The 16,748-nt window shown below is 40.3% G+C and overlaps 1 protein-coding gene across 1 annotated transcript in view; it reads right to left on the bottom strand.

Annotated features, from left to right (window-relative positions):
• LOC136862995 (methyl-CpG-binding domain protein 5/6 homolog sba) overlaps positions 1-16,748 on the bottom strand; it is a 775,494-nt gene that overhangs the window by 76,497 nt on the left and 682,249 nt on the right. The window contains exon 5 of the mRNA XM_068225835.1: positions 12,323-12,444. Coding sequence (XP_068081936.1) covers positions 12,323-12,444 — 122 coding nt within the window. The remainder of the gene's footprint in view (positions 1-12,322; positions 12,445-16,748) is intronic.

The following is a 16,748-nucleotide window of genomic DNA, read 5'->3' as shown; positions in this document are numbered from 1 at the left end:
ACATCCTCACCTTTCATCACTACAGACAAGAATGCAGTTTTTAATGTAGAATCTTAATAGTTGTTTGGAAAAAATTTCAGTTTCTTGCTTTACTTTTCAGTAAATTATATAACATTTTGGATGTACATTTCAATTCTTATAGTAAATTTCAATGAGTAAATTTTTTCTTTAAAAATAATACTTAACTGTTAACACATTATTCTGTTTCTCAATTTATGTCAAAGTACTCTTGCCTAGAAAAACACATCAATGCAATGTCTAATTTCAAATAACTTTTTGCATGAGACTAGTTTACTCAGGAATCAATTTAGGATCCTAGTCATGGGGCTGAGTCAGAAACCTACATTTAGTATTTCTTTTGTTCACATACTACAGTATATAAGTGATGAGATGATGCTGATCAATGAAATAAAAGGAAATCTCATCTGTCACATAAAGCACAACAGCTACAAAATCTAAATAATCACATAAAAGTTTCTAATTTTAGGTGGATTATTGTACATAAGGAGATACATGACCAGCCTTTTTTCCTGGAACTGCATACTTTCACCCCTTTCCTCTTTTATGAGAGAGTACACAGCAATGCCACTGAACATGGAAATTTTCAGTTTCCTAAACCAAATATTAGAGATATTACCAACATAAGTATTGGTAGACAACATAATTAGTGTGTGAATGACATTAACTAGTGACCTATAACCATGCACAATTAACAGATAAACTGGAGTATGTTTTGTATCATTAGCTGAAAATAAGTTCTGTAGACTAGCTTCCTTCCACAGTTACTGGAGTATATGCATTTGCTCACTTTGGCTGCTCTCTAGGAAGAAACCACACTTCTGCAATAAGTTTTTAATAACATTCTTTGTCTAGAAAATATTTCAGGTCGCAACTTTTCATGAAACACCCTATATTTAATTGAGAGGTCAAAGTTACTGTATTGGCAGTTCTATGTTCAATAGAAGAATCTTCTGTTATAGTATAGCTCAGACAAGATGAACTCTTCCCATTCTCTTTGCTAAGTAACAGTACCCACATTCCAAATAGTAAATCTTGGATTACAATGTCAATATATTGCCACTTTTAAGTGCAACCAGTAGTCTATGACAAGAAGATTTTGGTATTTGAGCTAAATTAGAAGACTTAGGCTGAGGATCATCTTCTTATTCATCAATACTCTAAGGCCACAAAAGGCATTATTATATTTATCTATTATAACCACTGGTGCTCAAGAAGTGTGAGACAGACTGAAAAGCAGTGGATGTGGTGAACAGACAGAAGGATATTTGAGATTGCTGCGAGTATGTATGGAAAAAAATGTTAATACTTTTCACTGTACCTGAATAAAAGCACAAATCAGGCAGATGTACAATGATTATTTGTTCATTCTCAGTCCAACTACACTATTGCGTTCTCTACATGGGATAACTAGCAGATACACTTATCAGATAGTGAGTGTAAAGTGCAATATAACAATATGGTGGGTTTTACAAATGCACTACTGTTACTAATGGTGTCCAACCTACAAACTGTTATAAATATGGACAGGCTGGTCTTCTGTAAAAAGTGGTACTACCTTTTGATTCATTGCATTCATCAGAAGGCATTTCATGGATAATAACCATCAAGATCTTCAAGTGGCTTGCAGGGAATCTGCATTGCCTTGCAGAACAGTACCACGGTGGGTAAAAGCCTTCAGCGAGACACGCCAAAATGTGGCAGACTTGTGTCGGCTGGGTCGTCCTAGCATCAGTGAAGAAGACGTGCATGCTCTTGCCGCGTTACTCGACACTGATTGATACCATACGATTCATGAGCTGGCCCAAGCCACCAAATTAGCGAGTACGACTGTGCTTCACATTCTGTAGGATTGCCTGGGCATGAGAAAAACAGCATCATGATGGGTTCCGCATGATTTGATGGATGTGCAGAAACGGTTACGATACAATGCTACTAGTAACCACTTGGAGCGCTACAAGTGTTAAGGAGAGACTTTCTTTCATATCATTACCTGGATGAGACATGGGCCAAGTCGTACGAGCCACAACTGGAACTCAAACTCAACTGAATGGCGCCATTACGGGTCACCACGAAGATCGAACGTTCGTCAGAACCCCAGCAATGTGAAAGTTATGGTTTTTCTCATGTACAAGTGTGATGGTGTTATTCTAACGCATTATGTTCCTCAACAGCAAACCATCAATGCACAGTATTACTGTTCGTTTTTGGAACACAACCTGCGACCAGCTTTGAGAAAGAAGTGGCGACACTTTCTGCAGAACTCACCGATCATTTTGCATGACAATGCTCAGCCACATGCAGCGCAGACTATGGCTGATTTGTTCCGTCGATGGGGCTGAGAATTGCTGTACCATCCACCATACTCGCCAGACTTGAGCCCTTGTGACTTTGACTTGACTCCTAAGATTAAAGGAACCACTTCATGGTATTCGCTTCAGAACTGTTCCGGAGATTTGTCAGGTAGTACACCGCTCCATTCGAACCATCAACACAACAGGTGCTGTTAAAGGTATCCTACGACTTCCACACCGCTGGCAATGGGTTGTACACAATGCTGGTGACTACTCTGAAGGACAGTAAAACTTAGTAACATGTATCTCTTTTGCACCAGTTGTAATTAAATAGTTGCCACTATTAAAGTTCCAACTCTTGTATTTGGTAAGATTCTTTGCTTTTAGAAGGGAAATCCATAAAATCATAACAGAGCTAATGAAGCCAGAAACAGATGAGCTAGCAAACATACTGTTAGATCCTAAGTTTTTCTCCAAGTTAGAAGTACCATGTCTGTAAGAGAACGTTGGTAATTATGCGCTAAGTAATCCTGCTGATGGCTGATCTGAAGAGATCTGTTGAGGAGAGGCCAAACCACTGATGTAAGTTTCAGGATGAGTTGGAGAAGACTATACTTCTCAAAATGTTGCATTACCTGATCAAAGTAGGTGAATTTCCAGGTCTTGATGGGGTTGATAATCTACCAACCCTTTCGCATCCATGTCAAAACGTCTTCATTTCGCATCCGATCTACCCACCTGATCCAGAACACACTGCAATAACACCACATCTCAAATGCCTCAAGTTTTTTCGACGTTCAGTGTCCATGATTCAGTAAAGAAGCACTGAAAAGACATAGCAAGTTGACGACTGTCTCGAGCTTGAAGAACGTAGTTCTTGCCTATTTCCAGGGATTGGTCCCGATCCTCACTGACTGAAGGAAGGTCTTCCTGCCACTAACATGCCTCAATCTATCACTGGTTGCTTGGCCACAATCATATATTTGGACTTGCTGATATTCAGCCTCAACACAAACCCTCACACACCATCACAAAAAGATCCAGTAGTCTCTGTAGTTCTCCCTGACTATCATCAATCAACATGTCATGTGTATATTGAATGTGGTTGATCGGCACTCTGTTGAAGATGATGTAGTCTCCGATATCACTGAGGGCTATTCAGAATATGTGCTCAGAGTAACAACAGTAGAACAAATTCAACAGTACACACCTTGTTTCATTCCCCTCTTTTATTTCAATCTCTCCTGTCATGCAATCCCCGAATCTGTCACTGGCTCTCTGCTGCCAGTAGAGATTTGTTATAAATCGCAGAGCTTTCTTGTCTAAGCCTCAATTATATTCTCATGCCACACTTTGCCAAATGCCTTTTCAAGGTCAACAAGTCAGAGAAAGGCATTATAGTTAACTTACAGTAGCAGCAGCACTGAACCAAGATCTACCAAGCTCGATAGCTGCAGTCGCTTAAGTGCGGCCAGTATCCAGTATTCGGGAGATAGTAGGTTCGAACCCCACTGTCGGCAGCCCTGAAAATGGTTTTCCGCGGTTTCCCATTTTCACACCAGGCAAATGCTGGGGCTGTACCTTAATTAATGCCACGGCCACTTCCTTCCCACTCCCAGCCCTTCCCTGTCCCATCGTCGCCATAAGACCTATCTGTGTCGGCGCGACGTAAAGCAACTAGCACGAACCAAGATCTGAATGTTCAAGAGTGTCTCTTGCATTCCAAGTCTGTTTCAAAAACCAAACTGAGCATCGCTAATGACTGCTTCTATCCTCCCATGAATCCTAGCATAAAGTATACGAGGGAGAAACTTCACCGCGTGACTCATTAGATTAATGATGATCCTAGGGCCGTTTTCCACCTTGCAGATACCCTGGTTACCCAGCCTTGTGTCCTTTCAAGAGCTCCTCCATGTCATGCTTCCATACTTGTAGCTGTTAGTCTGCATCAATCACTATGTTTCCACCCTGATCTACAAGCTTACCATGCCCTCCTGTAGCCTCCTTCACCTTTTCCTGGAGATGGAAGGCATTGTTCCACTTTGGTGGCTCATGATTTCAACACACTGTGCAGCTTAACTCTCTACCTCTGCCTGCTGCATCATCATACTTGCATTTATCTTTGTTGTTATATTGCTACCTCTGCTTCATAAGGCTGAACATATTGCAGGTCATCCAGCACTGATTTGATTGAAAGCTCTCTTCACAGACTCTTGACATTGCTGTTTCAGTCAGTGGAGTTCAGGGGTGATTCCATGCCTTTTCTACAGGAATATGTTCAACTGACATGTGTTCAACCTTTTCCTCCTCCATGTGGCACGTCAGTGCTTCCATTCAGGGTCAGGTCTTAGCTTTTGGTGGACCAACCTGAATGTACTCTTCCTTGTTTTTCACTTTTAAGAGAATTTGAATCTGAACTACCAAAAGGCAGTAATCCAACAGAAAATCATTGCCTGGGTAGGTCTTCACAGAGTTTTGAACTTCTAAGGGACGGTGATGTAGTCTATTGGATTCCTTATTATATGCTCTGGGGTATCTACAAGAAATTTCCAGGTACACAGGCGCAGCTCCGGAAACTTGAAATGTGTGTTCATCATGATGAGTTCATGTTCCTTCCAAAACTGCACAAATTAATCACACAGCTAATTCTTAATTCCAAGCCTGAACTCGTCAGCAGTTTCCCCATCTCTTCCCACTCCAACTTTGGCATTCATGTTTTCCATAAGAACAATGTTCATGTCAATGTAAAATTGGTCCAGTTCTTCATCTTTCGAACAGAATGCTGGTGCATGTACTTGAATGAATATGATGCTGAAAGGAATCGCCTGAACTTGCAGGGGAGCAAACTTATCCAAGACAGGCACAAAGCCAACTAATGCTGGATGCACTTCTTTTGAGACAAGGAAGGTCACACCATTGCACTGGCTGTTGCTGTTTTCTCTGGAGACATAGACAGTACCCATGTCCCAATACCTGCATTCCATTCTGGGCACATTGAATGTTACTGATACCAAGGACCGAGTCTCATCATCCCTTTCGTTGTGTTCTACAGTTTCCCTTCGTAAATATTTTGGATATTCCATGTTCCCATCTTAAGTGCTCTCTGAGCATTCAATGACTGACCGGGAGATTCTTAACACCTCTTTCCCATTGATGCGGCACCCGTACTAGGGGCCTAGGTAGCGTTTGCAGCCAAACGATTGTCCTGGGAAAAGTGTAATGTAGTGATTTTCCGTTGCCTTCCACACCAATATTGGACTGCCATGACTGTGGACTCCATTGTGCCACTCCATGTTCAGAAATATAATGAATGCAAATGCGTTAATTATCTGAGAATAAGGAATGATAAGGCTTACCAGATGGGATTCCATTACAGTCAACATCCCTCAATCCACTGTAACTTGTCATGGATTCTATTAAGGCACTAATTAAGAAAAATATATAAATCATAAATTTTGAAGTAACTTCCCTTATGCTTAACTTTTCCTAGATTACAAATACTCAGGATAAAATGTATGAATGAAATGAGGGTGTCATGAGCAGGATGTGAGCATCCTTTACACATAAATACATTTTTTTAATGGAACAAAAATACTGAAAAGCTGAAATATATCGTTCATTTTGCATTAGAACTTCTAACAGAATAGTGAAACAAAATATTATCTGTGGTAGCACAATGAGAGTTCCAGATTTATCTACAGAAAACTCAAGATGTATTTATTCTGATTATGTTATTTGGCAAATAACTACAAAATTGAATAAGTAATGATAACAAAAGTGCATAAATAATAAATATACAGGTAGTCATATACTATACAGAGAGCAAAACTTTCAGTATGGAAATACACTGATGTTCATAAAAAGCAAAACACCTTTGAAAGACTAGAGACAGGAAGTTTATATTCATAGGACATGTGAATTAGTATGTTCTGAAGAAATGATTAGCATTTGAACCATGTTGACCCTCAGGTTCAAGGTCCACATCAATATCTCGGCGCACAACCACAACTGGTAAAATGTGCCTGCGGCTCTCGTTGTCGCTATAAACCGAAGGTAATGGATCAGTGTGACTTGAGCAGACATACCTCACAGATGTATGCGAATCATACCGTCAAACGAGTGAGTTTGAAAGAGGACACATTATTGGCATGAGAGAATGCGATGCATCCATCCACGAAATTCCTGCTCGTGTGGGACGAAATGTGTCGGCAGTGCAATGGGTGTGTACAGAAATGTTCACAGAAGGCCATACAACATGAAGAGATGGGTCTGGTCACACCACCGAGACCCCCCCCCCCGAGAAAATCGATGCCTCATCTGAATGGCACTGCAGGACAGATCTACATCCTCCTCGGCTCTGGCGCAACAGTGGAACAGTGTTACACATCGTACACTATCAGGAGTGATAGTCCGTCGCCATTTATTACAGTCTGGGTTACCCGCGTGTCGTCCACTTCTCCGCCTACCTTTGACTAATGTGCATAAACATGCTAGACTGCAATGGAGCATGGAACGACGTCACTGGGGATAGGAATGGCAGCAGATGGTGTTTTCGGATGAATCCAGGTTCTATTTGTTTGAAAATAATGGCCGCATTTTGGTTCACCGCAGACAGAGGGAGAAGTATCACATTGACTGCATTCGCACAAGACATACAGTGCCAACTCAAGGCCTTATGGTGTGGGGTGCTATTGGGTACAACCACAAATCACAGTTGATCCGTGTCCAAGGCACCGTGACCAGTTTGACCTACGTGAATGACAGTCTGCAACCCATAGCCATACCCTTTGACACGAGTGTAATAGATGGATATAACTTGAAAACAATATCCTTTAACCCATAGTTAAATAATGCCCCAATTGAGCTCGAATTATTATTATTATTATTATTATTATTATTATTATTATTATTATTATTATTATTATTGTGATGTACATCCACTTACATGGGCGCCCGCAAGGGGGGGCAAGGGGGGGCACTTGCCCCCCCCCCTGGAATTCTAAAGATGTTGATGTTCAATTGTTTAATATCATACCAGATTATTTCATAAACTGAAATTACTGACAGTCATCTAGCATATGTTATAACTGGAAGTTTCTGTAAAGAATTTAATGTTGCTGATGTTATATTGGTTTTTATATTCAAGAAAATTGTTAATGTGCCCCCCCCTGGAAAAGATCCTGCGGGCGCCCATGTCCACTTATTAGTATTAGTATCAGTATTATTTACGATCGCATTATTTGTGAGGTTATGTCATGAAACATGTGCTGAGTACATACATTTATATGAGTTTAGTTAATGTAAGAACCTGTAATTAACAGTATATAATTTATTATTACCTGTATATATGATGTGTAATCCATTATGCAACACATTATAACATCTAGAATATCACTAGGAAAGATGAGAACTATATAGAACATTCCTTACATTATCTCCAGGCTTTAAGCACTGTAGAAATTACTAGAAGATATGTTATGACATATCCTTCTAGAAGCCTGACCAGGCAACCTATATAAAGAGACGGTCTCGATGGTGAACAGGAGTTATTGTTTAACAGGAGTTGTGTTGTGTTTAAGGCCGACATGCTAATGTAAGCAGTCAACTGTTTCAAGGTTACAGTCTCATGAGCTTAGTGATAAGCAGTTGTTAAAAATGGTGGTTTGTTGATTTTTTCGGAGTGAAGTGTTCTGCATGTTAATGTGTAATACCAATATGAATGGTCCATTATTGGACATTAGAAATTGAGTTAGCTGGAAAATTTATAATGTCCAATAACGGACCATTTATATTGGTATTATAGATTTACTCATTTGGGACAAATATTTCAGATTCTCTATGGGAATCACCATCTATATCATTAATGTGTATAAATAAATAAGTGTACCAACTGACAGCATTTTGTGTGCGTCTTTGTGGATACATCACATTTCTGCACGACACTCCAGATGCCATATTTCACATAACAATGCGCAGCCACATGTTGCTGCACGAACACGTGCCTTCTTGTTCTCACCAGATGTCAGACTGTTGCCCTGGCCCGCCTGATCACCGGACTTGTCGCAAATAAAAAATGTGCGGGATATGGTGAAATGACGGGTGTCGCGCTGTGATCCAATGCCAACCACCAAAGATGAACTGTGGAACCAGGTGAATGCAGCATGGATGGCTATACTCCTTACACGTGTTGATGCCATCACACATGGAACAACTTATCAGTGCCCATGGAGGACCCAGTGCCTACACAACAGGACACATGCTGAACCTAGATGACTGAAATGTTAATCGTATCTGCAGAACATACTAATGAACATGTCCTGTGAATATGAACTTCCTAACTCCAGTCTCTCAAGGTGTTCTGTTTTTTATGAACATTAGTGTATGTTATATTTGCATTTAACCCTTTGGGCTGCAGTCCTCCAAGATGTGTACTTGTTGGCCTGATCAGAATAACACAGTTACGTCGCGTTGATTGTGCGGTCTATAGTTGAATGTAATACTGAATTATTATGTGCACTATTTTCAAAAATTTATATAAATTTATTTTAAAATGTATTTATTTCAGATATTTATTTTATTATTTGTATAAACTGATATTAATGTAAATAAAATCAAAGAACATAAAAACAATAAAATTGTGTTAAAGACAGCTGTTAATTGTTTGAAGTTCTTAATTTTCTTAAAACGGCTCAGTCATTGGAGCCATAAGCTAAATGGACATTATGATTTTCTTGCTGTGAATTATCATGATCAGTAATTTTTATTTTATTGATATATCTAGGCTGAGAATCTTGATGAAAGGAAATTTGTGATAACCCGTTAGAGGAGAGATCCTCACTTGGACTATGTGCAAGTAGGGAAGCATCCTGCTTCATGAATTGACCGAGCTCAGAACATCTTAAGCAAGCCCCGGACCTATGAGAGTAACGGAGTCCCACTCCCATTTGACAGGCGAGGGACTCCTTGGAAACAACTTGGCGAACGAAATGGAATTCGATGAGGAGCTATCAATGTTAATGGGGCTTATGGAAGAAAGAAGGTAGAACTGGCTGAGTCAGCAAAGAGGATTCATCTGGATGTGCTAGGAGTAAGTGATATTCGGGTAAGGGGAGATAATGAGGAAGAGATAAGAGATTATAAAGTGTACTTGACGGGTATTAGAAAGGGAAGGGCAGAGACTGGGGTAGGGCTCTTTATCAGGAATACCATTGCACGGAACATAGTTTCTGTTAGGCACGTAAATGAGCGAATGATGTGGGTAGATTTGTCAGTTGGAGGAATTAAGACTAGAATTGTGTCCGTGTATTCACCCTGTGAGGGTGCAGATGTGGATGAAGTTGACAAGTTTTATGAAGCATTGAGTGACATCGTGGTCAGGGTCAACAGCAAGGATAGAACAGTGCTAATGGGCAATTTCAATGCGAGAGCTGGGAATAGAACTAAAGGATACGAAAGAGTGATTGGTAAATGTGGGGAAGATATGGAAGCTAATGGGAATGGAAAGCGTTTGCTGGAGTTCCATGCTAGTATGGGTTTAGCTGTTACGAATACATTCTTCAAGCATAAGGCTATTCACCGCTACACATGGGAGGCTAGGGGTACCAGATCCATAATAGACTATATCTTAACAGACTTAGAATTCAGGAAATCTGTTAGAAATGTACGAGTTTTCCGGGGATTTTTCGATGATACAGACCACTATCTGATCTGTAGTGAACTAAGTATCTCTAGGCCTAAGGTAGAGAAAGTGAAATCTCTCTGCAAACGAATAAGGGTAGAAAATCTCCAGGACGAGAAAATACATGGATATGATTAGTGAGAAGTTTCGAACAGTAGACAGTAACGAGGTTCAGGATATACAGTAGAAAGTGAATGGGTGGCATACAGGGATGCTGTAGTAGAAACAGCAAGGGAATGCCTAGGAACAACTGTGTGTAAAGATGGGAAAAGGCGAACATCTTGGTGGAATGATGAAGTGAGAGCAGCTTGTAAACGTAAAAAGAAGGCTTATCAGAAATGGCTCCAAACAAGGGCCGAGGTAGACAGGGAGTTGTATGTAGATGAAAGAAACAGAGCGAAACAAATAGTTGTTGAATCCAAGAAGAAGTCATGGGAAGATTTTGGTAACAACCTGCAAAGGCTAGGTCAAGCAACAGGGAAACCTTTCTGGACAGTAATAAAGAATCTTAGGAAGGGAGGGAAAAAGGAAATGAACAGTGTTTTGAGTAATTCAGGTGAACTCATATTAGATCCCAGGGAATCACTGGAGAGGTGGAGGGAATATTTTGAACATCTTCTCAATGTAAAAAGAAATCATCCTGGTGGTGTTGTGAACAGCCAAGCTCATGGGGAGGAGGAGGAAAATGATGTTGGTGAAATTATGCTTGAGGAAGTGGAAAGGATGGTAAATAAACTCCATTGGCATAAGGCAGCAGGAATAGATGAAATTAGACCTGAAATGGTGAAGTATAGTGGGAAGGCAGGGATGAAATGGCTTCATAGAGTAGTCAAATTAGCGTGGAGTGTTGGTAAGGTACCTTCAGATTGGACAAAAGCAGTAATTGGTGGGTGTGCTAGGTACCAACTGATGAGCCCAACCTAGCACATGGGGGCGAAATGCTGGCAACCAGGAATGAGTTAGCTGGAAAATTTATAATGTCCAATAACGGACCATTTATATTGGTATTAGTGTAGTACTGTTTGTTAAAAGTGAGAAAATGAGTGGTTTTACATTTGATCGAGTATTTCATATGAAAGCATTGCTTTTAATCGTGCCATTCCTAATGATGTCATTGTAATGACCTATGTTCATTTCACTTGGGAAAACCACTAAGACAGTCTTTCCAAGGATGTAAAATGACAGGTGGAGAGTGTCTGCCAACCTGATTGTGACTGACAGTAGGCAAGTGGACCTACCATTAAAATGAGAATTCCCTAACCCAGTCTTCATATGAGAAAAGATGTTTGGTGACTTCCCTGTGGCGTTTCTAGGGTAACGTTAAGAGCTATGCAATTTAATACAATCTTGTTCACAATGTGTACACTACCTAACCTAGAATTCTGTATACAATGTAGAATTCCATAGCATAGCACGGGTACATCAGCTAGTTAAACTAATAGACTTGAATTAATTTAATAGACTAAATTTGGTATTATATTATTATAATTAAACAATAAGAATCATTTTGGCACATTATATTCCAGAAATCTCTAAACATATTTGCTATAGCACATAATAAGAAAAACTGTAGGAGATGAACTTACTACATCATTTGCTATCTAAATAATGCAATCAATATTTTTAATGTATTCCATTAAAACACACAAGATACGTAGCGGAGTCTGAGATAAAGATCACTGCTATATGTTGTCAATGTTGTCCGAAGCCCAAGCACCTACGATCTGCAGGAATTAACTGACATTCATTTCTTTTATAAGTTGAGTGTGCAACCTGGGTGTCCCTTCTCCAGAGGTGGACGTCTTGTTTCAAAATTTCTCGACTTCCTCTCAGAGAAGACTAGTAAAGCCCATGGCCTTCTGGGTAAATCGAAAGTGACTTTACAGGCAGGCTGCTAATAAATATAGAGTTATCTTCTTCTCCTTCTTTGCATTCTTCCCACCTTGCATTTCACCCAGTCTTCGAAGTCAGTAGTATGAACATCTATGGTTCACAAGCCCTCTCCCAGGCAGTCCATCCACCTGCTTTCTAGGTCAGTTTGGAGGATGGTGTCCATCTGGGCTGAATGTAAGTGCCTGTTTAGCAATAGATTCTGCATCAGCTCTGGCCACGTACCTGTATCACTTCAATCCAGCTTTTCTTATTTTTTTCTGGGATCTGACATCTTTGTTATTAACACGGTCTAGCTGTGGAAGTCCCAGCATCCATCTAAGCATATGCTTCTCAGTTACATGCTAGCATTCCATCCAATACAATTAATATGCAGTTACAATAATTACTCTTAAAACAAAAGAAATATGATAATGAACAAATACGTAAAATATCTACTCACCTGAGGTGATGTTCTTGGAGGATCTTTTGCACGTTCTCGTTGTGCTAGTAGTTGTGAAACTGACACCCCTGTATAAGCTCCTCCAGTCACCTTTCTCTTCTTACGGCGTAGCCCAGCAGCTTCTGTTTAAAATAAAGTACCAAAAGTATACTACATATAGATGTAACATTTTACTTTAAATAACAAATTAGAAGAGATGTCAATGATTCATTATCATTAATTTAGCCAGAGAAGGGCACAAGAATGTGACCTTGTATAAGGATGAGTCAAATGAAAGTGAGCTGTCCCTTCCCTAGAATAACTATTTTGTCCAGTGATGTAACAGCCATGTGAATGATGCAATAGCCCCTGCACCACTATTCTGCACATAGCTCAGTGAGAAGGCACAATGATTCCAGAATTAGCACGAGTTAAAACACCAGTCAGTATCGCAATGGAGTTTCTGATTGCTGAAGGTGCACCACAACACAAGGATATTTACAAGATAAAACATGTATTACCACTGTGGAACTGATGAAAACACTTCTAAGAAAGCCTTACCAGCTACAGAGATGACCCAAGACTAGTAAAAAGCAATTGTGCCATAACATCAGATATAATTACAAAAGTTGATGCAATTATCTAATAATACCAACCGTGAAATATGGTTTCTTCACTTTTCTCTTAAACAATTGACAGGCTTTTGAAACCTAGCTGGCCAGCTGTGTTTAAATTCCTTGTCAGCAGAATGCCAGGACTTCCCCAACTTGAGACACAGCAATGGCAACTCTTTGTTTTAACTATATAGCCACTGAGAGCAAGTAGCGAGACTGAACAGAACTACGTGCAGATGTGCAACACTGGAGGTCTGACAAGTGAGCTGGCTCCAGTACCAGCCTGCTTTTGAAGTACTCCATGTAGACTGCCAATGACAAAGCAAGCATGCCATTGGTCACGAGCCATCTGTTATTGGTCACAGCAGAGGTGACTGTAGACAGTCATAAATCTGGTTACTTCGGTGGAGGTGGGGGGTTTGCTGCTGAACATTTGATCGCCGGTCATTAATGAGAAAATTGAAAGAACTATACTGCTGATATTTGGCGCATACAATTTTTCATGAACCTCTGAACCAACAACTGTTCTGTGCACAACTGTTTTCCAAGGTTCTCAGCAAGGAAATGAAATATCACACAGTAGACACAGTATTCACCTGTGTCTTTCTACTGCATTATTGCCACCAATGAAATCTTGTGCTGTCATTACAAAACGGACATGATATCAAGGCCTGCAGTGGAAGCAACATGGGTCTCCACTTACAAAGAGGAACACGATAGATATCTCTATATGAAAATGTCAATTATATTGACTTTTGATGTATGCATACTTTTAATCATCAAATTCACTGAATGTGGGCAGACTATGGAACATTATTTTGCAATACCACAGTGTTTGAATCGAGCAACCAAGAACAAGCGCTGTGATGCATTGTCTGACAATGGAAACTGTGTCAAAATTTTCTTACACTCTGGATCTTTTGCTCTGTGTCTGTGTGAACACTGAAACGTTTCTTGCACTGAAGAAGCTGAAAGGTCGCAGATTTCTTTCACGTATGGACATCAGGGGGGCTGTCACAGGCATGCTCATCCAGTTACTGGGGGGCTTTATGAATATGGACTTACAAAGCTCATTACACAATGGATAAAGAATCTAAATGATGCAGGTACATATTTTCTTAATCACAATGTTATGTTCATTTTCATTTTTTCAAACATTCTTGTCTCGTCAGGCAATGGATTACATTTACTGGAACAGAAAGAAGTATTTTTTAAGCCACCTGTAAGAGATACAAACTTTCAAAAGCTAATTCCAACTAGACATCCTCAAGCTGTTTTATCTTGGTGAGGATTGTGTTCAAGGCTACAGTACAATCCACAAAATACAGCCTTCAGTGAAATAAGTACGGTAAGTAAATTTGTGTCCTCATCCCAAGGTGGTACAGCTCTTTTCAGGCACACCCCCAATGGAGATGAGCTGCATGTAGAATTTCAACTGCATACCAGCCCCTCCTGCTATTCCTAAATTTCTGGCAGTACCGGGAATCAAACCCGGGCCCCCGAGGACAGCAGCTAACAACAGCTAATTGTTGTGCTACGGAGGTGGACATCAGTGAAAAGAAACAGTGTTCAATTACTGAAATGCAGAAACTGCCATCAGCAAATCATACAAGTTTTGGCTCATATGATAGAAAACATCAGTAAATCTATGACCACTCTTCAAATGAACCCAACATCACAGCACAGTTGGAAGGTCCAAGTAGCATTTTACAAAATACACATTAAATACCATTGTCATCAGAAATTCATGGTGTATCAAAGAAGTTTTGCCCGGTACTACACAAGAATCTTAATTTCAAAAGAATCCATCAAACTGGTCAAAAGTCAGATGTAAACAAAAAATGTTACGAATAAATTGTCGAACTAGGTCATGGTCGCAAATATAAAAAATTGTACATACTGAAGTCGCACACAAACAGCTATTGGTGAAAATTAACTGAATAAATTATTAAATGATATACAGTACTCCTACAAACCTTTTACAGAAATCAGCGAAGAATTTAGGGAATGCCTCCCAGACTCCTATGACAGACTTCAGATAATATGTTCCTTGAAAGTATCTAATAGTAGGTCCATAGACAAGACTTGTTTTCCTACATCAACTTCTTCAGATTGGCTCTTGAATCTGATAGTAGGGTCTAAACTGTATCCATAGGAAGAATGCAGCTTAATGGCATCAGAGGAGAGGCCAAATACCTCCTTATACATATTAAACATCCTAGATTTTGACCTTCAAATTATCATTTCATTCAATAATGTAGTATTGTAATGAGCTAGCAGGGTAAATAAATAAAGACAGAATCTGATAGGGTTTAACTTCTAAAATGTATTATAACACTTGCTAAATCTACACATTAACACACAGGATTACTGAGTTCACAACTGCACTCATGACACACCCTTACACAGTACGCACTCTCTCTCATTTTCAGTGTTTATTTACACTAAAACACACAGGTTCCGGTCACTCGCACTACAGTGTCACTGAGTCATACTCGTTGGTGCTGTCACAGTCCACAGTTCGCAGCCCGCGCACGACAGTCTCACATACCAAGATGGTATACGCTGTATACACACTCCAATAGAACACTATTCCCAGCCCCATACCAACATTCCAGTGTTCTCTTCCATGCTGTACCAGAACGCTCAAAATTCCCTTTCAAAAGCTGGCCCAAGAGACAAACACACACACACTCAATGACAAGGGTACCGAACGAGTCCTCAGCTCCCACAGACGGATACTCCAACAGACTGCCAGTCCCAACTCAGGCTGTACTCACATTTGCCACCAACTATCTCTGTCGGGTTTGAACCCGCTATCTTGGGATCTGGTGATGATGATGATGCTTGTTGTTTAAAGGGGCCTAACATCGAGGTCATCGGCCCCTAATGGTACGAAATGAAATAACAAAAAATTCAATTTATCCACTGGCCAAAATAAAATGAAAAAAAATGTCATGAAGAATGAATGGATGGACATGAACCCTACAAAAAAACAAAAACAAACAAACAAAAACAGTGGATCAGACTCAAAAAGAAGGTAGTTAATTAGAGTATTACTGACCAAGGGACCATTTATAAAGCACAATGATGCTTGATGTCTGAATGGGTGCTAAATTCATGTCTAAGGCCCCACAGAATGGTACCATGTCGCGAGTAAAGTAGAACCATGGTATTTGTCATTTTGGGGTACTGATCAAAAGTAGCAAAGAATCACGGTGGTCCACACATGATGGTACTACTCACAAGTATTGCAATTCATACAGGGAGCGCAGACCTATGGTGTTTCTCACACAATGGCGCCACTCATAGCCAATGCAAACTGGTAAGGTTCCTCACCTAGGTGTACTAGTCACGGGCGCCGGTATTCCCGTGGTGTTCCTCACATAATGGGTGCAAATCACAGGCAACGCTGACCCACGGTGCCACTCATATAGCGGTACAACTCACAGACTGCACCCAGACCCGCGGTGTTGCTCACATGGGTACAACGCACGGGTACTGGAATCCACCAGGCCAGGCTTTTTACTGCAACTAATCACAAACCTATTTCGTACCAATTTAGTGATACTACTAGCAAGCACATGCAACCCATGGTGTTCCCCGCGTGATGGTACTAATCAATAGTGTTTCATGGTTCTAATACCAGCATCCCTTGGTCGCCCCTTGTAGTCGCCTCTTACGACAGGCAGGAGATACCGCGGGTGTATTCTACAAGTGCGTCCCTCACCCGCAGGGGGTCTTGGGATCTGGAGCCCGACCATCTAGCACTGATCCACAGAGGGCATTAACAATACCACCAAACAGGTAAACATTATCTGAAAAATTAAACT

Source organism: Anabrus simplex, chromosome 1, assembly GCF_040414725.1.
Source record: "Anabrus simplex isolate iqAnaSimp1 chromosome 1, ASM4041472v1, whole genome shotgun sequence".
Taxonomy (NCBI): Eukaryota; Metazoa; Arthropoda; class Insecta; order Orthoptera; family Tettigoniidae; genus Anabrus; species Anabrus simplex.
Note: the sequence above shows the minus strand (reverse complement) of the source record. Positions and strands in the feature narration are given on the sequence as shown.